The sequence below is a fragment of the Mauremys reevesii genome, linkage group 10 (genome assembly GCF_016161935.1).
Source record: "Mauremys reevesii isolate NIE-2019 linkage group 10, ASM1616193v1, whole genome shotgun sequence".
NCBI lineage: Eukaryota > Metazoa > Chordata > Testudines > Geoemydidae > Mauremys > Mauremys reevesii.
The window spans coordinates 66,141,356-66,167,471 of NC_052632.1; the positions used below are offsets into that span (position 1 = coordinate 66,141,356).

Below are 26,116 nucleotides of genomic sequence, written 5' to 3' on the forward strand. Positions count from 1 at the left end.
TGTGCTATTCCTTTTCTTTCCTGCTTGATTTTTCTTACAGTCCTCTATTAAACTAAAACAATACATTCTACAGTAAATATCCCAATAACCAGGTCAATGCACAGTATTCATAAATTATTATGGATCACTTGATAATGACCTGTTCTGCCCATTCCCTCTGGGGCACCTGGCATTGGCCACTGTTGGAAGACAAGATACTGGGCTAAATGGACCTTTGGTCTGACCCAGTATGGCTCTTCTTGTGTTCTTATTACAGAGCTGCTTCAAATCCATCATAGACAGTAACGTTGATATATTGGCATAGAATATCTAGCTGATAAGATCCAAGTGACAAGCACTAAAACACCTTTCAAATTCTGAACATAATGTTGTAAACAGTTGGACTCTTCAATTTCCATGTAATAAAAATCTGTGCTGTATTGTAGAGTAAGTGTTTATGTAAGTGCAAGAAAGAAGACCCCCCTAAATCAGGAGTGAAAATTCATCTTGAACAGTAAAGCATCTGTCAGATGAAAATATACTGACCTGGGAAAAAGACACGATAAATAAGAAATTGCAAAAAATGTACAGGCACAGTCCATGTGATCAGAGCAGTAATATAGGAGTTATAATAATTGTAAAGCCAGTGACACTAGTAAAAGGACTGCTGGAGATGTACTTACAGCCACCACATACACCAAGGACATGGCACTATTTTAGAGGCATAAGGCCATTTTCTGCCTTTGATATATAATTCCCATTGACAGACACAAGTTCTACCTATGCATCACGGAGAAGGTATTGGGACCCAGGCTTTTAAAATGGAGATTTACTGAGATCCAGACTGGGATGACAGGTGAGAAAGCTGCTTGCCTTGCAACAGTTCCCTCAGGATAAATCTGACTTTAAAGAATGGTATTTCTTTAGAGAAGATGGTGTCCAATGGCTCATTAACCTTATACTAAAAACTGTGTTACCACATAACTATATTAGAAAATATTTATCTGAGCAACATTTAGAAATGGGACATGTTCCTGTGGTAGGTGCAGAGGTGAGGAAGTCCTCTCTGAGAGATAGATTATGACATGGACTATATGCTTGTCCAAGGAAATAAGAAACCCTCTCATATCCCCGTGAGGGCTATTTAAACAATGGGTCTGGGAGACACTGGCTGCATAAGAGTAAGCAGGGCTTCTGACCTGCCAACTGCTTCCCTAGAGCAGGTAGGTGGGGAGTAGTAGTGAATGAGAAGAACCATGGCTCCATTCCTTACTTGCCAGTCAGGGTCACTGAGCCAGCATGGGGTAGAAGGATCGAGATTGTAATTTACTACTGGCCTATACAGAAAAAAGAACAGGGAGTACATTCTTCTTAGGCTATGGCTACACTTGCAAATTTGCAGCGCTGCAGCAGGGTGTGAAAACACACCCTCTCCAGTGCTGCAAATTGCGGCGCTGCAAAGCGCCAGTGTGGTCAAAGCCCCAGCGCTGGGAGCGCGGCTCCCAGCGCTGTACGTTATTCCCCACAGGAAGCATTCTCACTTTGCTTTTAAATGCTAACACTACTAAGACACTGAAGGCAGCTTTTCCTGGAAATAATGATGAACAGGAGACTCAGTGACATGAAAAATAAGTTGGTGCATCTTTTCCAAAAGAAAGGAAGAAAAATGCTGACCCACTATGGTGGATATAGTAGGACAAATTAGGTTGCTTGGTTTCAGATTAGCATATAAGGTGGCCTGCATGAAGTTGCTTTCACACCTCATCTAAAGGTCACCATCTAAACCTGTGAAAAGTCCTGCTGTTAGAGCATCTGACAATTACTAACCCTAGCAACAATTAATAGTTTCCATTAAGAGAGTGGTTTGCATCAGGAAATAATGTAATGTCTCAGATGGAGTCTTGCAGTTGACTTCAAAGGCACAAGATTGAGCCCTATAATTGGAATATCAAAAAGTGTCCTTACCCTAAGGTTTTTCGAACAAACCAACAAACCTCCGAGCTGCTGTAAAGTAATTCTCATTAATGGACACATTTCTGTCTGAATCCCTGTGCTGTCTGCAGATTTTCAACCACACAAAAAATATGTGAATTTTTTACTTGAGAGTAAGGCAATTTACAAAGAGGTGTGAGGTTGTTAGTTGGCTGATTACAAAAGGACTTAGTCACATAATTTCTCCTATATTTTGAATGTTAAATTCAAGATTGGTGATTGTGGCTCATTAAGCATTTGTTGCAATGGGGGCCCCAAACTGTACATGTGTTAGCTTCTGTACTGCTGTGTGATTAACTTGCTGAGGAAATATTGTCTCTCAATAAAAACTGCATTGTCATTTGGGGGGATGTCAAGGGTACTGAGAGATACAGATCAAAGGCACAATATAAATAGGTAGCATTATAAAAAAAATTAAAGATCTCAATGACAGCAAAATTACATATAAATTATAACTAGAGTACTACAAAACAGCACCAAATCAGATAAGTCTTACAATTGAGTCTCATTATAGATAATTAGGTACCATATTGCCCTATAGTACTGAATCAGCTACTTGTATAGGAAAATACTCTCAGATCCAGATGTAGTAAAATGTAAGGAAAGACAGCACATTATTTTGAAGTGGGTGGATTGTCTTTCCATCCGCTAGATGGTTTCACTTGACAGGATGAATACTTTGATTCTCTACAGATGAGAGAGAATCTTGGAACCACTACACTGCAATATGTCTGGCTATGCAGAGGGCCACATGTAAGGACTGGATACTCAGCTAGTATACACTTCAGTGGAGCTTGCCCATTTTATCCCAGATGAAGATCTGGCCCCAAAACCCTGTGTAAAGTCTGCCCCCCTTCTAAGAAGCCATTAGGTAAGACATTTGGGGGTTCTTCAAGACCTGAACTTCCATTTCCTGCACAGAAGAGGACATTTGGGACGAAACTCAATTTTTCATCATTGTTAACGTTAATCATAGGCAGGGCCTCATCTATTTATCAGCTCTGGATTTTGTCTCAGAATCCACCTTGTTCTGCAGAAGAGTGCTCCAGATGTTAAACTTTCATGAAAAAAATTATAACCCCAGCCCTTGTTATCGTAAATAAAACTTCCTAAATGTGACTCAAAAGAGGATGATTCAGTGAAATCTGCCTGAGTCTGGTGCTAGCTCTGAAGACTAATGGTAACATTTTAATTATTAACTTTTTATTAATTATGAAAAATATTGTTAGCAGTGTAATTATTTTCTTACATTTTATCAGAATGTAAATTTACTGTACTTGTAACTTATATTGCCTCAACTCTGCTTTTACGTCAACATTGCTGTTTTACAAATGATCGTTTTAGCAGAAGTGTCCAACTAATGTTATCACACAGTCCAAAACCACCTCCCAAGACTTCTTGGATGCTCAAGCCACATCTATCCCCTACACAGTTACCAAAACCTCCAGCTTCACCCAGCAGACAACTTCTACAATGTTTGTTAGGTATTATAACTACAAAAATCAGAGGAATACTGAACATTTGGGGGTAGTGTAAAATGAATGGAATGTAATAATAAAATAAAGAATGGCCGTTGGCCTGATTGTATTCATGTACATATTTAATTTAATCTAAAATGTCCAGTGTGTCACTTTAGAGTTCCACAAGAACAAGGGGCCTGCCACCAAATTTAGGTGTCTAACTTGCTACCAAATACACAGGGCCTTGACCAGTGGACAAGACTGAGGGAACAGTAAGTGAGAGATTAGCTCATTGTTAAGGATGTCAATACAAGCTGGAATGAAGACTTTTTTCCACAGTTAATGAGGAAATGCTGAAGGTTCTCAGACTAGGAATATATTTTTTCAAGTGGAAAGAGTATAATGCTGAGGGGCTGCATAATTATACACTTAGGAAATTAGAACTGTTAAAAATGGACAAAATATTGAGCCAGGATTAATTACATCTCCGAATTTTCTCAGGGGAATAAACAAGACAAAGGAAAGAATATGATAGATTTTTTGGGAGACAATAAAAAGTCAAACAAGATGTTTAGATGTACCTTACTTTTATGGACATATCTTGACATTGATCTTTACCTAGGGGACAATAGCAGGATATTGTCCAAAATATATAAAGCTGGAGAAATTATTTAACCATTAAGGCCTTGACTCAGCAAAGCACTTAAGCACATGGTAAAAACTAATCCCTAATTGGGAATCAATTTTGCTGAATCGAGGACTATATCTCTCCAAGTAGAAGTGTTTGAATCTTGGAAAGGCAAAAGTAGGGTCCACTTCAGTTTAAATTTTTATACTAGTCTTATTTGTCACCGAGGATATGGCAATGGTCTGTAAACCTAATGTATACCAGATACAAGGCAGTAAAGAATCTCATTTTGAACAGTAGGCATGGAGATACACCTTCTTCTATCAGCCTGAATGGAATGTGACCCATTATGCACAATTCTGGTCACAACCAGATAGAAAAGATATTCCAAGTATCAGATAAGAGAAGTCAAAATGAGTGGAATGAGTTAATATTTTATGCTTTGAATCTGGCCTTGGTATTTCAGGAGAGATTTCACTGAGGATACTGCATATAGAATCCAGGAACAGAAGGAAGTGGAGTGCTGCCAACAGGCCTTTTGCAATGGTAAATAATGCAAAAATAAAAGGGCAAGGATTGACGATAAGGAAGAGAAACTATAATATAAGCAACTCAAAAATAATCTCTTTATATGAGAAATTGTTAAATATGGAGCAAAGAGGGCACTGATTTTTGGAAAAGCATGCAAGCAATTGGACACGTGGGTAATCTTTACAGTCTCTGCTGATCTAATTTTAAAATTGGGTCATGTTGTGGCTTGTAAGCTAGGCACCATTTTAAAGTGGAAATCTAAGGGCATGTGCAGAAGTCTAACTGTGCCAGTTTTATGTTTGGAGTATAAATGACACAACATAGTGCTATAACTGTGCTGTCCCATCCTAGTCAACAAACAGACAGTTCTGTTTGAACATAGTTGCTTCTAACTGTATCTGACAAGCAAGCATTTATAGCTTGGGAGGCGGTACTGTGGCAAGTGTGGACTTGTGTGGCAAGTTTCTAACGTTTTTTGTCAGTGAAGCCTTTTGATCACACTTCTAATGAAACTCCGCTTTTGATTTAATTCTTTAAAGTTATGTACATGTGCTTGTTAAATGTTGGTCTATCAGAGCACTTAAAAAAATTGAAATAAATACATAAAAATAAATTATAATGGACCCCCAGCTGTGCAGAGCATAAGTGGACTCTGCTGTGCTATTATTAAAAAACAAGTAGGAGTATTTATTTTGTATTAAATAAGCAAAGTGACACCTTATTAGCTGATATTGAATGTTGATGCCAAGCAAGATAGAGAGGCAGATCCAATATTGAATGAGAGAAAGAAGCTGAATAGGGCAGAAGAACTAGTCATATTATTTGCACATTTATTTCTCCAAATGAAGAATTAGCATTTAGTTCAACAAAATATCAAAACACTGTGTTCTAAGCTTGCTGTGTTTAGTATACAGTAAATATTTGTTCAATTTGTCTATTCAAAGTGCATATGCTTTTCTCAGTTGTTAATTACATTGTTAATATATCCCAGATTCCCTAATTTCCACTTTGATTACATAAGAAGTAGTTTACACTAACACTGTGTAACTGCAGCTATTATCTTGACACACTCTAGGAAAAAGAAGTTTTTATTCCCTTCAACTGCAATATAGTGATATTTACTCTGCATCCGAGAGCTATAACAGCACTATTTCAAATGATTCTAAATACCACTAGACAATTTATCAAACTTAATTTCTTACTTACTGATAGTCAAAAGTAAGCTTAAATATGTGATAATTCCTTGTGATCATCTAAGGAATGTCTGTATTTCTCTGTGCAGGTCTAAAGATTGTAGGATTTCTAATCACTTGAACTCTGAGATGCTGGATGTAATACATAGATGAAAGGGTCACTCTTGACCACCAGTGCCTTTTCAAACAGTAAGTGGTTTCTGCAGCAGGACCAAGGACTTGAGAGAGCATTTTCAAAGAGTACATGATGCCTTGCTCTGTTTGTGTGGGCTCTGGGTGTGTTCTTTTGGCTGTCCCTAGCTTCACCCTTTGTGGTACAACTTCAGTTGCAGCCCAGGCCAGTGATTCCAGAATGAATAGCTGTGCTGCTCATCCCAAGTGGGAGAAAGAAGACATTTTTTAGCACTTACGCAGCCAGAAAAATTCTTCCTTTCATGCTGGAGGCTGAATAACCTTATATTCTCCCCAGTATTTGGCATCAAAGCTTTGGAAGCCAAGTGGCTTTGGGAACTTAAGTGCATATAATAGCAGTGCAACATTAGCACTTTGCTCCACTACCAACTCCCCGTGTATTGTACTAGCAGCTTTACAGGCTATTATATGTTTCCATTGCTGCACTCTACTGGGTAGAATGGTAGAACTAGTCATGTATGTGTAACCAAATGGATAACCTATAGAGCTCTGATGCATTTCTAAGTAGCTAGCCTATAACCCAGCTATAACCCTAAATAGGTGGCCTACTGAGCCCTGATACCATCCTGAATGCCTTATCATAGCGCTATAATTGATAGAGATTCTCCAACAGTTGATGTGAAGAGGCTGTCTTTCTGGAATGGAAGACTTTGAGCGCTCTCCTTAATGATGACCATAAAGTACATGTGGCCACACTGTATAATGATTGCAGTGCAGTTAGTAAACACGCAGTGCATCAGGTTGGATGCAGCTGCCAGCCCTGTTCCAGATGGTAGGCTAGAGAAACATATTCTATTTTGGTAATTTAAGCTTTAACAGCAGAGACAGATGCTGTTCTGTCGTTAGTGTAAAGGGAGAGGTTTTGGTGACAATCAATAACCAGGAAGGGAGAGGATGCCCTGGGGCAGGAACGGAGGCTGAAATAGTTGCAAATCTTCCCTAAACTAATGATTTAAAATGAACTATAGATTTTTTCAAGGCAGGAATGGTCTGATAGGATGTGTTTGTATGTGCCTAGCACAATGGGGCCCTGGGCTTGATTGGGACTCTAGGTGCTACTGTAGTACAAAAAACATAATAATAACTGGTAGCAGGTAACATAACTGTTAACCATTATCCAATACAGGTGTTTACAGGTAAAGATTATAATAATTATTTTTGTAAATACACATTTCTTTGCAACATTTTCCAGAGATAATCATGAACAAGGAAGGTAGAATAGGCCACTAAGCTGATGCTGGGGAACGTGGGTCTGATCCAAAGTCCATTGACTTCAAAGTCAATGACTTCAATGGGCTTTGAGTCAAGCCCTTTGCGTACTGATGCCAGGGGCAGCTCCAGGCACCAGCGCAGCAAGCTCGTGAGGTAGTCCGGCAGCGTTTGGCGGCACGCCTGCGGGACGTTCGTCAGTCCCGCGGCTTCAGTGGCAATTCGGCGGCAGGTACGCCAAAGGCGCGGGACCGGCAGATCACCTGCAGAAATGCCGCCGAATCTGTGTGACCAGCGGACCACCTGCAGGCATGCTGCCGAAGGCCGCCTGACTGCTGAGCTTGGAGTGGCAAAAAACATAGAGCCGCCCTTGACTGATGCTATTCCTTGGAAAAACCTTGCCGCCCCATTTAAGATCACATTAACACCGTGCACCCCAGAGACACTAGAAACAAAACATAATGCAGCTATTTGTAGTGTGTTTAGCTATTATTCAGATTTCTTTGGTAATTCTAGCATAATACATTGAATAAATAAAGCTGTACTGATGCACCAAATTACATCATCTTTAGCACTCTCAATGACAAATTTCTGCTGCAGCCTGGATTGGGAGTCAGTATTTGGGTGTCTTTCTTGCCAACATAGGCTAATTATTAGCCATGCCATTTTGCCACCCTATATGTTAATTCCTAAAAATACCATAGCAGGAGAAAACTGAATCCGTATTCACAAAACAGAACAAGGTACAATATCTGGCTAGATAGCTATATTTGGTTCATGTTTCCAGGTGGCAAGTTAGTGAGCAATTAAATGAATCACCTGATCCTCTTTACATGTGCTTGTTATCCAGAGTATTATTTTGTACAATACCAATTAATTTTCCTGCATAATGTAGCTATTTTGGTTTCCACCAAGCATGTTGATTTTTTAAGCTGCACCATCTGGTTCTCTTCTCATCTGCATTTAACCTATACCTCCTGCTTGCTTCTGCTCTGGCTCATCAATATAACTGCTCTTGAAAGTCCTAGCTTTAGTACATGAATCAGTCTTCAGAATATACTTGAAACCATATGTTCCATTAGCATTTAGGAAACTTTAGTAGTAAGGGTTGTGTTAAGTGTTTTTCTGAATAATTGAGGGAACTTGCAAAAATGTTGATTTATATTGAAATGGAAACTCCAGACACTTATGAAATTTTAACTAGGATTATCTTTTTATAATGGGATGGCTCGGAGGTTGGAATAGGATATGAACCCTTACACCTCATATTGGCCAGTTTAAATTCAGTCCAGGTCAGTAGCAATCTAAAATCATTGCCATCCAAGGGACAAAAACTAGGTAGTCTGAGTGAAACAAGTTGATCTTCTTGATCCCTTACGTAGTGGAGAAGTGTCCACATTAGAGGAGCCACCATTACAATTGGCATGAGTTGGTATCCTCTTTTGAGAGTCTCAGAGAGTGTGTTTATTGAATGAGTGTGGAGACTAAACTGAAGGTGGTGGATCCTCCAAGTCAGAGGTGAAACAAAGTGGTAGGGTAGTGTGGCAGTCTCGGATCTGTTCATAAAGGTAGGATATTGTCTCCAAAGCTATCTGTCTGGCACTTTTATCAGCAGCAAATTGCCAAGCAAGAGAAATGTGAAGGATGAAGAGGAAGAATGATGCTCTTAGGGTAAGTCCATACTTACCCCCTGGGTCGACACGGAGAGTTCAACTTCTCGGAGTTCGAACTATCGCGTCTAATCTAGACGCGATAGTTCGAACTCCGAACGCGCTCCCGTCGACTCCAGAACTCCACCACCGCGAACGGCGGTGGCGGAGTCGACGGGGGAGCCGCGGAGTTCGATCCCACGGCGTCTGGACAGGTAGGAAATTCGAACTAAGGTAGTTCGACTTCAGCTAAGCTATTCGCGTAGCTGAAGTCGCGTACCTTAGTTCGACCCCCCCCAGTAGTGTAGACCAGGCCTTAGAGAGACAGTGTAGTCTCACTAGATACGGCACTGGACCTTTTACTGGCTCTACCACTGACCTGCTGCATGGTCGTAGGCAGGTCACTTCACTTCTGTGTGCCTCTTTTTCCCCTTTCAACCTTTGTCTTTCAAGTCTGTGCTGGAAGTTGTTTGGGGCAGGGATTGTCTCTTATTATGTGTTTGTTCAGCTCCTAGCACAATGGAGCTCTGATTGCAGTTCAGGCCTCTAGTACTATTGTATAGTAATAATAGCAACAATGTTGTTCTTGTGGCATAAGAGCAGGTGCCAGAATATTAGGTTCTTGTGATCTTGTTCCTGTGTAACCTTGGACACATCCGTTTCTCTGTGCCTCAGTTTCCTGTGAAGATGTGGATAACAATTCCCTCATTATGGGGCTGTGGGAGACTAAATCAATTCATGTTTGTAGAACACAGTGGGCTTCTCTGATGGACAATGCTATAACAGTGCAACATACTGAAATTATTCCCCATTTTATCACTGTTTTTCTTACAAATGTGGCTGAACATGCCTATAATTTGATTTATACATTCTTCCATTTCTCATTCTGTTACTTCAGGCTTTTTCCAAAGTTTTATTTGCACGTTGAAAGACTTTGTATTGACTAAAAGTACACTTTCTTTTCTGTTGCTTTTTGTTGCAGGTTGCTAATGTTCCTTTTAAGGCTGTCACACTGGGGATGAAATCTCATCATTAAATTAATATGCAGTTTTACTCTACAGGTCTGCATTTAGATTGAAGCAAAATATGTGTAAATTGCTTTGGCTTTACCCTGCATTCCCTCTCATTATATGTAATAGCCTGATGGTTTTATTTCTACATAGTAATTATTTTAATATTAATGCCTCTTTGTTCATACAGTATTAATATTTCACTTTTTTCTTCTCCACTGAAAATGATTTGTGATGATTGCAGACAAGGCAAAATATTCTAGTGCTGTCATTTGCCATGACTAATCTTGGTGTTGTCTTCACTATTGCTTTATGGATCTTGGCTCATTACCAGAGGCTGAGCTTTGATTTCTCTAATAATATATGCTAAAAAGTAGTTGACTAACACACACACAATTGCAGTATCAGTTGACATTTGTTTTAAATAAAAAGGAATGTTTCTCTTTTGTATTATGAAGATACAGTGTTTGTATCAGTGTGTGTTGCAGTCTGCCTAGCCAGAGCCTTGTGTATGAGGTTTGTTCAGAATTCTTAGGGAGCTTTTGAATCAGAACAGTGTATGTCTAGCTCACCAGTGGGTCATATTAAGAGCTTTGCTCAAAGACTTAACATGTTGCTTTTTTTATAGCATTTTGCATTCAAGGAGCTCCAGGTGTTTTATAAACCTCACAACACTCTGTCAGGTAGGGTCATTAATATAGTCCTCCATATTAGAAGTGGGGAAACTCAAACACAGATAGGTTGTTGACTTGCCCAAGTTTGTAGAAACAAAGTGAGGAACAGGATACAGACATTTTGACTCCCAGTCCTGTGATCTCACCACTGGATCATGTTTCCCCTGTGAGCTGCTAGTGGTTGTTCTACTGTCTCAGGATCTGCAGGACACACTGTGCTCTGACAATGCCCTTTCTATTCCCTCCTGCTGCTGGCATGGCTTTAGAGTGCCCACTCTTCTGGCATGGGGAAGGGCAGGAGTGGGCAGCATACTGTTTGCTTTGTTGCCTTTGCACCTAAGGATTCTCTTACATGAGGGGAATTTCCTGCTGCTCTGTTAAAGCAGTTCTCACAGTCATACTTATTAAGAAGTTATGTTTGGAAAGCTGGAGATTCTGGGCAAATAATGTACCGCCCTAAATTGCATAGCAATGAATATGGATTGCCTTATTTACATAAACTCACCACTATCAAATCCTTCAGTCTCTTGCTCTTCCCCTCTGTCACACCCATCATTTCCACTCTGGAGTTGTCCCTTATTCCTCTCCACCAATACAGCTCTCCCTCCAATCTCTGATTTCCCACATCCCCCCGCTTTAGGTTTCCTCCCATCCTACTTCCCTATCTCTGGCTCTCCCATTCAAATTTCACGATTGCCCTTTGTCTGGATTTTTTCACTCCCATTCCTTCCTCTAGTTCTAGCTCCCCACAGACCCCCCAAATGACCCCCCCACTTTCTCCCTGGAGCATGCTTACCACCATAGAGATATGGCTAGAGCAGCGGTTATCAAACTGCATGCGGCCCAATTACCACACCGCTGAGCAGTGTGCTAAAGGCCACCAGGGCGGGGTTCCGGGTTCCCAGCTGCCTGGCTGAGCAGGGTTGGGGTCACTGGCCGTCCGTCCGGAGCTGCCGGCTGTCCCCGTGGGGTCAGTGTAGGGGCTGCTAGCCGGCCCCGCAGGGTCGGGGTCTGGGATCCCTGCTGCCCAGCTCCCTGCCCAGGGCTCCACTCCTGTGGCGGGGTCACTGGGCAGGAGGTGCTGGGCATAGGAGTCTGGGGGGGACTCTTTGGTTCTCAACCTGAGACCCAGGTAACACATTGTGGTCCACCTATGTGGCCCACAATGATAAATAGGTTGAGAACCACTTGGCTAAAGCAATGCCCCACATCACACTGCTCAGGTTGGGGCTTGTACTCTAGGCAGGTTCTCTGTGGTTAGAGTCCTTGCATTGTGTGGTCTCTATGATGAGAGGAAACTAATTGTAGAGACTCAGGCCCTATATTGCCTCCTCCATAGCTCTGCAGCTCCCCATCACCTAAAATCATTACACTGAGATTGGAGTGTGATGCTGGGAGGCCAGTTACCATCTCATGCCAAGGCCCCTAGGCCTCACCTGAACATTGGCAAATGCATAGCTGGAAACCAGTCTGGCTCACCTGTGTGTTAGTATTGTTAAAATATGTACTAGGTTTACGAAAATGTGGTTAGTGTTTATGAAATGCTTGTAAGTTACTGCATGCATTAAGGTCACTTATAATATCTGTATCTTATGTTATAAGGTAATATTGAAGTGTTTGCTCTGAAACGGTAAACTACCACAGTCAGGACAGAAGCATTACCAAGTGTGAAATTTGTTTGCCACAGCAAGGGTTATTTCCTGCCCAACAGAAGAAGGCCCATAGATACCACACAAACTGTTTGGTGATTGCTCCCCCACACCCATGAAGAAGAGATGTGCATGGGGATTCATCCCATTAGCTTGAACTCTGGGGGAAGGGAATAAAAATCCCTGACAGGAATAAACTGCATCTCTAAGCTGCTTGGATTTGGGGAGGGCAAGGTTTCTAAGCATAAGCGAGGGATCCCCAGCTACTTAGCCTTGGTTAGCTATAGAGGACATATAGATCTTGCATACTACAGCAGCTTCTGTTACCTTTTTGAACTTATACACACAAATGAGTTACAATCTTATGTTTACCTGCTGCTTTAACCTTGTAAATAACTTTCTTATTTATTTTTCTTAGTTAATAAATCTTTATTTGGTTTATTATAGGATTGGCTATAAGCGTTGTCTTTGGTACAGGATCTAAGGTGCAACTGACCTGGGGTAAATGACTGGTCCTTTGGGACTGGGAGTAACCTGAATATTGTTGGATTTTTGGTGTAAAGGACCATCTATCACAAAGGCAAATATGCCTGGGTGGCAAGATAGACTGGAGTTTTCAAGGGGACTTTCTGTGATTCCATGTTAAGGCTTTTAACTAGTGTTTGAGGATTTGATATTTGGTTGGTGAAATCTAAATATAGAACTCACAACCAATTTGGGGTGTGTGCCAACAGTCTGCTGTGAGGTTGGTACTCACACTCCTGAGCTACTCCAGTCAGCTTGGCATGAATGTCTTTCTAAAAGAGATGATGTAGTTCAATGGGCTCAATACAGGTGAAATTTTTTGGCATGTGTTATGCAGTAGGTCAAACAGATTGTCACAATAGTCCGTTGTGGCCTTAAAATCTATGAGCTTATAAGGGGGCACTAAAAATTTGGGGAAACTTAACAAATTGGCACAATGCAAAGGGAACAAGAAGCCAAAGGTCTGACCCTAATGTCTACTGGGCACACTGTTTTTTTAATACTTATTTCCAGAATTGCTGAGATCACAGTGGGGTAGTTGGTCTGGGTCATAGCAAACACTGGGGTATTTATAGGCAGATGTAAATAGCGGGTAAAAAGAAAATTACAATTCTTAAAGTAGAACATAACATTCACTTCTATTTTACATGCTCTTGAAAACTATTTTTAAAACCGTATATATTATTTGCATGTTTGGCAGATTTATTGGCTTTAATTCTTTGTAGAATCAGGATGATTTCCTGCATCCTGTTTAAGTATTTGGAAAAATAAATTTGCATCAAAGCTATTTTTGATCCAGCCAGTTAAAATAACTCTATAGCAATGGAACGCTACAAAAAGCAAAATGATGATTACTGATTATTTGATCTAGCAATGAAATGCAATTTTACAAAGAGCAAATTTGGAGCCCTGACCAGTTCTGCTGTAAGTTTGCCAGTTAAAGGATTCTTGCTAATAAAAGCAAAAATTATAATTTATTGGGTGACTCAAAAAGCAAAAATAACCCAGCCAGTGCCAATGAACATGTTGGCCAGCTTAAAAGGTTTTTAAAATACAGTAATGATCCTTTACCACATTTTCCATTTTTTTTTTAAATAATTAGAATGCAATCCATTTTCCTTGGATAAACAATGAGGAGTCCTTGTGGCACCTTAAAGACTAACACATTTATTTGGGCATAAGCTTTCGTGGGCTATAACCCACTTCATCAGATCAGGGGCGGCTCTAGCCATTTCGCCGCCCCAAGCATGGCGGCACGCCGCGGGGGGCGCTCTGCCGGTCGCCGGTCCCGCGGCTCCGGTGACCTCCCACAGACGTGCCTGCGGAGGGTCCGCTGGTCCCGCGGCTCCGGTGGACCTTCCACAGGCGTGCCTGTGGATGCTCCACCGAAGCCGCGGGACCAGCGGACCCTCCGCAGGCACGCCTGCGGGAGGTCCACCGGAGCCGCCTGCCGCCCTCCCAGCGACTGGCAGAGTGCCCCTCATGGCGTGCCATCCCAAGCATGTGCTTGGCGTGCTGGGGCCTGGAGTCGCCCCTGCATCAGATGCATGGAGTGGAAAATACAGTAAGCAGGTATAAATATACCGCACATGAAAAGATGGGAGTTGCCATACCAAGTGGGGGATCAGTGCTAATGAGGCCAGTTCTGTTAGCATGGATGGCCCATTCCCAACAGTTGACAAGAAGGGATGAATATCAACAGAGGAAAAATTACTTTTTGTAGTGCTAACGAGGCCAATTCAATCATGGTGGATGTGGCCCATTCCCAACAGACAAGAAGGTGTGAGTATCAACAAAGTATTTTTTGTAGTAACCCAGCCACTCCCAGTCTTTATTCAGGCCTAATTTGATTGTGTCAAATTTGCAAATTAATTCCAGTTCTGCAGATGCTCAATGAAGTCTGCTTTTGAAGATTTTTTGTTGAAGAATGGCCACTTTTAAGTCTGTTATTGAGTGTCCAGGGAGACCGAAGTGCTCTCCTACTGTTTTTTGAATGTTACAGTTCTTGATGTCTAATTTGTGTCCATTTATTCTTTTGTGCAGAGACTATCCGGTTTGGCTACTGTACATGGCATTGCTGGCACATGATGGCATATATTACATTGGTAGATGTGAATGGGCCACATCCACCATGATTGAATTGGCCTCGTTAGCACTACAGCTAGAAACCTCTCCTAAATGAAATACATCATCATCATCTATAATTTCCACCTTATTTAGGCCCTTTAGGTTGTTTCCTGTCCATGAGACAGAATCAAGTCAGTTTGGATTAATGCTGATAATAAGATTTTTAATTTCCAAATATACTGTATAACATTCCTTCATCTATCAGTTTTGTAGTTTTTATTTTAAAAGCTATCAACTTTTGGTCTTTATAAAGATGTGCTACTTTTGCTCATGGTTCTGTTATCTTCTCGCCATTTAGTGATTTTACTTTTCTTTTCATATTTGCTCCATTGTTTTACTAGGAACTGAAATTGCCAGTCTGTAGTTGCCAGGGTAACTCTTCTTTCCTTTTTTGAAGATTGAGTCTATATTTGCTTTTTTTCAGTTCTCTGGTATTTTCCCAATTCTCCTCGACTTTCCAAGAATAGGTATTGGTGAGTTAGCTAATACAGAAGCCATGTTGATTGCGGGTATTCTGAGGAAAACCACATCTGGATGTCTTCCTCTGTGTTAATAATAATAATGGCTATTTCTTATACAGCACTTTCCATCATTAGATCTCAAAGCACTTCACAATCTTCTCAATGTTCTTCTCACAACAGCCCTGTAAGATAGTAAAGTATTTTTCCCCAATTTAATGAATGGGGCCCGGAGAGGCTAAATGACTTGCCCAAAGTCTCACAAGAAGGCCATGGCAGAGCAGGGAATTGAACCCATGTCCCATGCCAGTGCTCTAACCACTAGATGGTCACTGTAATATGAGACCTTAAGAGCAGTTGCGTAGAGTAAAAAGGAAAACATAAGGAGATTGATAGTGCTTGAAGATGGATAATGCCACAGAGGGGACTGTAGCTTTATTCATATTCCAAGTCTTCTTTGTAAGAAGTTATGTTCAGCTGCCTGGGTCTGGTCTTTATGGTGGTACTTCCATAATTTGTTTCCTTGTAATTGGTAGAGCTGCATTCTCCTAATTCAGAAATGCCGCTAATGCTACAATTTCATTTTTTGTTTTTTTGTGTGTCCTGTACACATGGGTGTTCAAATGTAGCTAGTGAGTTTGGGTGTCTCAGTTTTTGTTATTTAACCTGAGACTAAAGGGGCCTGATTTTTCAGAGGGCAAGTGCTCAGCACTGCCTGAAAACCAAGCCTCTTTATGTTGCTTCCCAAAATCTGAAGTACCCCAACATCATTAGTCACGTTTGAAAATCTTGGCCAAGATAAATAAATGTGATAAAACATCAGTATAAGGTTTTCTGGAGGTCAGACTCCTGCTTCCCAAAGCAACTCTCTGTAGACTGATAGTACCTACTTCTACCAATAGGGAAGAGAGAACACCTCCTACAAAGTACTGTGTATCCTCCACTCCACCTGATTTCAATGGAAATCATGATTACTAGCATTTCACAAGAAGCATCCTTAGCCTCTTATACACACTCTTTAGCCTCTTGTCTGATGGGCCCTTTTCTCTGGGCTGTTCTTTTAACTGCTTGTCCCATTTAAATCAATGGAGTGCCAGGAAGAATCATAGGAATTAGATAGATAGATAGATAGATAGAAAATTCTTATTAGTTCTTTTTGTCCATATCTCTTCTAATGCAAGATTGTTCACAATAGTGAATTCTTGTAGCTGGTAAGTTTAAAAGTCTGTAGTGATGTAAAATAAGGCACAGCAGCTCTGACTGTATACTGGGTTACTGTAGGTTAAGCTTTCTTATGAGTTTGTAATATATTCTGATTTACTGAAACACGTCAAATCGTATTAGAGATTTATAGGAATCCTTTTATTTTTTAATGATTAAAAATCATTGAAAGTACCCAGCAAAACAAGAAAGGACCAGTCCACCTACCATCCAGCTACTATGTTCCCTGCTACCCACATTAATTATGCCATGGCCTGGCACCTCTGTGATTAAGTTGCATTCTTTAAAGGTCCTGCTAAGTCAGTTTGACCAGCCTTATTCATTTCCTGTCTTCCTTTACACACATAGATCAACTTGACATCATCTCAATGGCTGAAACAACAATGATGCCTGAGGAAATCGAATTGGAGATGGCAAAGATCCAGAGGCTTCGGGAAGTCTTAGTCAGAAGAGAATCAGAGCTCAGGTTTATGTAAGTACCAACTCTTCTGGGAAAATGCTAAGCAAAACTAATCAAAATAGGAGTTTAGGGTTTTTTTTATCCATTTCACACTTTAAAAAAAGATGAAGAGTGCCCATTTTAGCTGAATGTTTGCAAAATGCCACTGGGAAATGATTTCTGTAGTTGCAAAGGAAGTTAAATCTTTTATCCAACATGTTTTACAGAATTTACAAAGAGGATCTATTGCTTACAAAAGAAACATTGGAGCAATGCTTCTGGCAGAGTATGTTTTCACACCAGAGCTCATATCCTATGTGGGAGTGAGCATGGTGTGAAAAAACAACAACTAAATTCTATTCAAGTCTCATTGAAGTTAGTGGGATCTGCACATGAATACCCGAGGGAAGAATTTAGCACTGCTCATATAGGGCCAGATCCTCTGCTGATATAAATTAGTGATTACATTGATTTATACCACCTGAGAATCTGGCCCTTTTCTCTTCCCACCTATGCATCCATTTTAAAGGACAAATATAGAGCCTGATCCTTTAACTCTTACTCATGCGAGTAGTCCCATTGGCTTCAATGCTCCCTTACTCTCCTCTTTGACTCACTTGTGTGAGTAAAGTGGGGTTGGCCTCCTATTTTTTATAACAAATCATGCAAACATTTTTTATCCAGGTCTGGGAATTGCACTGTATTAGTGAATTTCAGTCCAGAGCAAATGTACAGCCATAGTTTACAACCTTTTAGAAATAATAGTTTGCTGACAGACTTTGTAATACTGACTGGAGTGATAGTGCTAAAATAAACAAGAACAAGATTGGTTTTGTTACACCTGCTTCTAGGTAATCAAGTAAATACTTGGCTATCAGCTTCTATATAGATAGAGTCAGGTCAGGCAAAAGCGTTGCTAGAGTTTCCCTTGAAATTTTTTATATCAAACAGTGCAAAGGGATTGAAATAAATTATCCTAGAGAAGGAGTACAATAGTAGCTGTCTGTCTGTCCTACTTTACTGTATTCTTTCTCTTCTCTTGATCTATTTTTTCCTCATTTCCAACCTGCCTTTTTCATTTCCCCAGTGCTCATGCTCATAGCTGTTCTCAATGCTCCTTTTCTCCTGTCAGGGTCAGAGTCAGCAGATTAACATGGAGTCAGACTGTTGAAAAGGGAACTTTGCCAAAACTGGCACCATCTACAGTGCTTTCCCAGTGTTATCCATAATTTGAATACACTCTGCTTAATACCCAGAAGCACGCAGCAGCTGTCCACCTGCTGAAGTAGGACAGCTTCTCTGAGCACCTACCACCTGTGCTGTTCTACATTGACTTTGGGATGCAATTCAAAATGTGGATGATGACTGATAACTTTTAAAGGCCTGAATGGTCTGGAATCTGGCTGTCTTGCAGGCTGCCCCTTGCTCTGTTTCCCCCTACAGCAGACAAGAGCATCTAGAATACTCTTGCTATTACTTTACGAGGTGAGACTCTGAGGCTGGCTGCAGTGACTTCTCTCCAGCAAGGGCCTCCAGCATTGGAAATTGCTTCCCTTCACAGTCCCTAACCGCCCAAGACCAGTGAACTGCTGTGACGAAGCTTAGTAGACATGCTGCAACATGCATCTGTTTGGTTTATTTCTTCTGATTTTTAAAAATCTTCTATTTTATTCCTGAAAAATGAGAGGAATATTGCCAATGTTTCCGTAAGCCAGATCAGCAGAGGTTCTTTACTGCCGCTCATTATGGATAGCTCATGTAAATTGTGGTGGGTTTTATTTTTATAACCCAAACCCTGCTTCCCCTCAAGCTAATGATGCAACTTCCATTAACTTCAGTGGGTCCAGGGGTAAGCATTTTACAGCTGTTCAGGCCATACATGCTTTATAAATGAACCTATAAAAATAAAAGGTAGGTACTCTCATTTATAGATGAGTTTATTACTTTCAGTTGTTTCCTGAAGTAAAGGACTTGTAGATGTCCTGAGACTAGTGATCTGTAGATAGTTAAGGCATTTCAGTAGCTGCATTCTCTTGCCAGGACTTGGTCTCTTTTGAAAGATCTATATAGTCAGCTATATGGCCTGAACATAGCAAAGGGCTGAATTGATTCGGCCACACTTTGAACATGTGATAGCTGAGAAACTAGCATATTTAGTGCTCAGTCCACTAAGTCTTCTCTGGCTTGGATGAGAACTCCAGTCTCTAATTAGTTCTGCTGCTGCTTTAGATTTTCAATTAATGGCATGATCAAAGCAAGCCAAAGAGTATATGATGGTGGAGCCCAGAGTGTGGAAGTGTGAGGGAGTGGAACATAGTTTGGTAAGTGTGATTGCATTCCTTATAATTAACCAAGATGCTAAAAGACTTTCTGGTATTGGAATATTGGACCCTTTTTTGAATTCATACAACAGTGAAAACAAACTGATCTTGCCACAAGCAGACTGGTTATTTTTTTCCTGTTACTTTTTCCTTTAGTCATGACTTTCCTTCCCACTGCCACTCTGTGATGTTGCTGTTTTGTGTCCGGCAATGCCAGCCAAGGCAACAAAGTCTCACATTTACTATATATTACTGCCTCCACTTAAGAGCAAAGAAAATAAATTAACTGGAACATAAGTGGGGCTGGCTCAGATGCTGACTATGCTATAAACCATCAGCACAGTGGTAGTGCCGCTTCCCACCTTATAACTTTTAGCCCAGTGCTTAGTGCACTTCCCTAGGATGTGGGAGACCTGGGTTCAACTTCCCCCTCTGCCAGAGGGTGAAAAAGGACTTGAATAGGGGTCTCCCAGTGCTTAGGGGAGTACTTTAACCACTAATCTATAGGATATTGTGATGCATAGTGTCCTTCTCTCCTGATTAGTCTCGCCTAAGTTTGGATAAATAATTAGAGTCATTAGGTCAGAGAGAATAAGACTGAGAATAACTCTATAGCTGAGTGGTTAGGGCACAAACCTGGGTGGTGGGGAACCCAGCATCCAATCTCCCTGCTCCAATGACTAATTATTTATTCAAAGTGGAACAACTTCAACAGGAGAGACTGAAGGAGCCCCACATCAGAATATCCCAGAGCTCAGTGGTTAGAGCACTTACCTAACAGGAGTGGGAGACCCCTGTTCAAATCCTTTCTCTCCCTTGCTGAATTGGGGTCTCCCACAACCCAGGCAAGTGTTCTAAGTAGGGGCCTAAAAGTTATACAGTGGCTGCTCCTCCTCCTCCTCCAGCTAGATTTTGAATGGGTCCTGATCCAGTACGTGGCTTCTGAGTGCACCTACCAAATTGGGCCCTGCATGCAAGTGAGGTTGATGAATCCCTATCTTTCCCCACTTTGTGGATCACTCTGGGGCTTAGGCAGAAGACAGGTGTTCAGATGCATAGAGTGAGGCAGCAGAAATTTAGGTGCCAGGGAACTTTAATTGCAAAAAATTAGGCACTGGGTGTGTTTAGGGACCTACAGGGTTAGGCAGCAGCTGAGAGAGTTTTGTGGGTCACAGTGGAACCTAAAATTGTGACTTAGGTGCCTAAGTACCTTTGTGGATCTGTGCCATGATGCCTAAAGTTAGGCATCTAAATAACTGGCCTGATTTTCAGCCCTATAGCTCCAACTGAAGTCAATAAGTTGTGGGTCCTGAGTAGCTCTAAAAAAAAAAAAAATCAGACCACTTTCTGAGGTGTTTAAATCATGATTTAGGTGCCTAACTCCAGGCACTAAAGTTTTAAAGTGCAGGTTTAAGTGTTTTGCTCAAGGTCACAGAGGAAGTAGGTGTTGGAGTGAGATCGAGGACCCAGAAATTCCTGTCCCCAAATCCTGTGCTCAGATCATTCCATTCTCCAAGAACCATTGAAGAGAACGGCAACCATGGACTGAATTTTAACCTTTGGGGATTCCACAATTTACAAGTAGGATTTTCAAAAGCACTCACCATAAGCCTAACTCTGTAATATCTTTTCGAAGCCAATTGTAAAATTCCCATTTATTTCAAGGGACAAAGAGTAAGGTAATTGCTGAGTGGTTTTGAAAATCCCAACTATGCTTTTACAACTGTGGTCTAAAACAGTCATTTTCAGCAGATGTTTGTTTTGTTTTGTTTTGTTTTCACTTAATTACAGAATAGCATCCCCAGTTCTATGAGAGGAACCTAGGGAGTTAGAACAACTTTATAAATTCTATTTTATTGTGATTTCAAAGTCCCTAAAACACAAAGAGTAATCAAAAGAAAAAAAGACATGAAATGTACTGCTAGGTATCTATTAAGTAACAAACAAAATGAAAATGTCATTGCAGATAAAATTTTTACTGCAGAGAGTATATATATTTAAACACTTTTTAGATTAATTTTTCTTCCTTTAATTCCAAAACTATAACAGGCCACTATTTTCTAAAAGAATTACTTTTGCCAGATACATCAATTTTACCACTATTGCATCACTGGAATTAGAAATGTCTCTCCATTTTATAACTTAGTTTAATTAGATAATTAAATACCAGGGACTATCATTTACACAGATATTTAAATGTAATTAGATACATTTTGTAGTTTTGTTTTTAAAAAGCTGTCTTTGATACTTTTAGAATTTGATCCTGAGCTTTCAAAACCACTGACTCCTGAGAGAATCAGCAGCAAACACATTTAATCATAGAACGTTGACTTGGCTGTGGTCACTGGAGACAAAGCAAATTAAAAGAGGCTTTTCCATTTCAATATATAAAGCTTCTAACATAAAACCCATCCCCAGAAACCTGATGCTCAGTCCCATCCTACTTCACCAAAGGTTGCAAAAATGGACAGTTCCCAGTGCAATAATGGGGTTGGAGCATTTGTCTGCATTGGTTTTCTGTTAAAGGTTATCAAGTGGTGTTCCAGGAATTTCACCATTGCCTCATGGTCTCTGCACACATAGGGCTTGTCAGGGTTTAACCAACAGTTAGTTCCATATGTAGGGTTATAATTACACATGTTCTTGAATCCATAGGACACTGTGATGTTGCTGTTTTGTGTCCTGCAATGCCACTGGACATAGGACACTGAAGACATCACTTATGCTCCATGTCCTGTACTGCCTTGGTATCTGCCTGTCTGCATTACCTACCCGGGCCTAATCTAACTCCCAGCAGGAGCTCTGCTTCCATCTCCATTCTCATTCCTTCCCTGAAGCACATGAACCACCACCCTTTTCCTCAGCCAATCCATCAAGCATCAAAACATCACAATGATTTTAGGGAGATGAGAGCTACAGACTTCCTGCTTGCCATTCAGCACCACCATCACTGCCTCCCAGCTGTTCCATGCTGCCAGCTCTTCCCCATCCATGCCCTGTTCTCCCAACGTGACCACATCCCCTAGTGCAGTGGGTCTCAAACTTTTGTACTGGTGACCCCTTTCACACAGCAAGCCTCAGTATGACCCTCCCCATTATAAATTAAAAACACTTTTAAAAAAATATTTAACACTATTATAAACGCTGGCGGTGAAGCAGGGTTTGGGGTGGAGGCTGACAACTCGTGACCCCCCACGTAATAACCTCATGACCCCCTGAGGTGTCCTGACCCCTAGTCTGAGAATCCCTGCCCAAGTGTGCCTGTGGATCTGATGGAAGGATTTTAGCCTAGCTTAATTACAGATCAGTTATTATATCAAAAACCTACCCGTTGATGATGTTGAGATGGATTGGATCACCAAAACCCCCTTGGGAACTGCCAACTGATGTGCCAAGACTACTTCTGCCCCTGCTTTCCCTGCCAGCCTGGGATCCCAGCACCCTGTCTTGCTGAGCCAGAGGTCTCTTTAGGGGTGGAGAGGCTCTCTCTTTAGCCAGCTGAAGACAAAATGGAGGGGGTCTCACACGGGCTTAAATAGACTTTCTCTTGTGGGCGGAGACCCCCTCCTCTCGTCTATGCAAAGTCCAGTCCAGGAAAGTCACATGTCCATGACTGAGTTCCTTACCAGCCAAGCCACATTCCTGGGAAAGCCCAGATGTGGATTGGTGTCTCCAAGTTCATTGTTGGCTTAAGTGTTTTCTGATTGGGCACTTGATGAGAATAGTCTTTTCTCAAGAAGCTGACCAACTGCTTCACTACAGTCTACTTAGAATCAAACAATCAAATAAAGCCTCATGGGAGGTACTGTCAGAGATGTATTTTAGGAGCTTTTATCTCACTGCTTTTTCTACTCGTATTGGGAGTGTGAATAAAAATAGAGGACCAGATCCCCAGTTGGTGTAAATCAGAGTAGCTCCGGTTCCACTGAAGTCAGTGGAGGGATACAGATCTACAGAAGATGAGAACCTAACCCAGAGATTTCTAACTGAAATGATATAATGTTACTTTCCTTGGGAGGTTGCGCTCTAACAAGCTCAGCAAAGGGTTAGTGGAGCAATAATAAAATTCACTTATACTGGAGGCTTGAAATGGCTTAGCAATAATACGTGCATTGCCTTTGATAGTCACAACATTTACTGCAGCACATATTTTAGCCAATGAAATATGTGCTGCCATGAACAAAGGACATTTGGTGAAGAGAAATTCTCCAGGTTAACATAGTTTCTAGTACAAACATAACTAGCGAGGTCTGGCTGCACAGCAGCCAATTAGCATTCCCCAACTTTCTTGTCTTCTGTGTATAAACCAGCAAGAAATTATCCACTGGTATGTGATTTCATGGATAATGTAATGTTCCTTCAGGCAGTTCCATGTTTAGGATCTATGTAGCATGCATCTCCGACTTGGCATTTTCTCTTCTCCCCTCCACACAGCATGAGGTGCTGTGCAGTTGAAGGAGACTGTCCTGCCTTTATTGTGGTTTAGAGACAGATCTGCTTGCCTGGGAAGTTAAGGTGTATGAGTCGAACTCTAGTTATTATAGTTGGTGCTGTACTGCACCATGCTGAAGATAATTAACTATTTCTAGATGCTTCTCCGCCTTGAACAAAATGACATGAATGACTAAAGAATCTTGCAGGAATACCTTCACTAAGGATAAAATGAAACGTGTGGCTGCTGTGTCAATAGGCAAATGCCAACGTGTTACATTACAACATTCAGATTGGTAACACTCCAGTATTTAAATAGGACCTTTACTGAACAGGTCACCACCACTAGGAGCTTTGTAAAAGTCATCCTGATGCAGGAGGGGGCCTGAGGAGGACAGAACAGGCGGCTGATGAGATAAAAGCCATACACTTAAACATCATCATTTTTAAGGCTAATTTTAAAGCACTTGATGATGGCGAGGGAATAAAGAGACAGACCCTAAGACTGAGCTCAGAAATAAAGGAATGTAGTAATATCTGACTTAAATTTTATTCAGTGCTACACTTTAACTTCCCTGAAGGAGTATGTATGTATGTTCTATACTGGACATATATCCAAGTTGCAAAGTTCAGGTGAAGTCAGGTCTTTGGTTTTGGTTCAGACCCCTTTCTAATACATATCATGTAGACAGCTTCAAAGGGCTCTATTTTTCTGCTTACCATGTTAGGGTTATGTCTGAAGAAGAAGTAGTTTCATACTAAAAGCAACTTTTTAAAATCTTTTAATTTTTGACATTTTGATGAAATTTTGAATTGGAAAAAAATGGGACAAAACTTAAGCCAAAATTTTAAAAATTGACCTTTAATTTTGGATGCTTCTGTTTTTGGGAACCCAACAGCAGACACCTTGGGATTCATCTTCAGAATTATGGCAGATGTGCAGGTCCAGTTGAAGTCAATAGGAATACTCACAGATGTTTACAGGATTAGGAGCTTATAATATATGGTGCAGATACAATATTTGTGACAACAGAATCATCATCTTGCATAGTTGTTCTTCATATATGCCAAGATTCTCTCCAATAGCTTTAATATCCCTGTGTAATGGTATTTCAAGTATAGTGCACTGCTTCTGCTCACAAACACACAATAGATTTTAAAAAAATGTTTTTTAAAAAGGAAATAATTATAGGAAATAAGGAAATAATTCTATTCAACTTCCAAGAGGGTAATTGATTGAGATAGTACAGTGGTAAATAGAAAAATCATAAAATGGAGTCATTATTCTCTTTTGTTTTTTCATTACTAAATGAAATCTAAATTAAGAACCATGACTTTGACAAAATGATCATCTGCAGCTGCTGGTACAAAATGATTGTTTAAATATATGGAGGGGTGAAAACAAATGGTGTAAAGTGCATCCATTGTTTGCAACAAGATGAAGAGTGAGGAAGAATGATTATAATCAGTGTGCATAACAATTTTGGAAAGGAAATAGTATTGACAGGCCAATGCAAAATAGCATAACTTCTTTTTCAGATGTGTTTAATTGGATTTTATCATTGGGTATAGCATTGACATAAATTAGCGGTTATCATTTGATGGATGATGCACTAATAGTTGGTTCCCTACAGGGAAAAAAAATGGTTTTCATCAGTCTATAGATGTTCAGCATTTGATTTTTCTCCTTAAAAGAAAAACTGGTATTTCATAACTAAATGAAGGTTCAGTTGATAACTGGGACCCTGCACTCCTTCAATGGATGGATGATTCAACATGAATACTTTACAATGCATTATGGATGAGTTATCACTGAAAGAGCAGTCAGCTAATTCCAGACCCTTCACAAAAGGATATTTTTGTGATTTCATTCATCATTTTGTAACTGGGTCTGTCGGTTTTTGATGTTATCCCAAACAACAGAGAATGTATCTGTTAATGAATGATAAATCCCATAACTGGCTTCTAAAGAAACCATCAACAGATAATTAAATGATTGAAGAGCTATTCATATAGTAGTGAAGGCTGATTAACTTTTCATTGAAATGATATCCATTCTACCAGGAAAGAAAAGCCTGGTTCCTGGGATATTACTTTCTGTTTAGAGACAAAAATATGAATTATCTGACAAAACTGATGGGCTGCCAAATTATTGATAAGAACTATGGGTTCATTCAAAGTCCATTGAAATCAATGGAGCTTTGCCACTGACATCAGTGGGCTTAGGGTCAGGCCCATAGTCAATAACAACAGGCTGATGAATTTCCTAAAAAAGTAAGAAAGGACCCCAAACTGGCTTGTTATCCCTGTGCCAGATCCTCAGCTGCTGTAAATTGGCATAGCTCCATTTCGAATATGGGTCAGACCAATGGCCCATCTAATAAAGGATCCTGTCTCTAATTGTGGCTAGTACAGGTTGCTTCAGATG

The 26,116-nt window shown here is 40.6% G+C and overlaps 1 protein-coding gene across 2 annotated transcripts in view; it reads left to right on the forward strand.

The window, feature by feature from the left end:
• Positions 1-26,116, forward strand: part of BMERB1 (bMERB domain containing 1) — an 80,005-nt gene that overhangs the window by 17,553 nt on the left and 36,336 nt on the right. Inside the window, exons 1-3 of one of the 2 annotated variants that reach the window (XM_039491399.1) lie at positions 4,510-4,605; positions 5,873-5,972; positions 16,846-16,969. In XM_039491399.1, the coding sequence (XP_039347333.1) occupies positions 5,933-5,972; positions 16,846-16,969 (164 nt within the window). In that variant the 5' untranslated portion in view covers positions 4,510-4,605; positions 5,873-5,932. Of the gene's footprint in view, positions 1-4,509; positions 4,606-5,872; positions 5,973-16,845; positions 16,970-26,116 lie in introns of those variants that run through there. The other variant, XM_039491398.1, reaches the window with a different exon arrangement.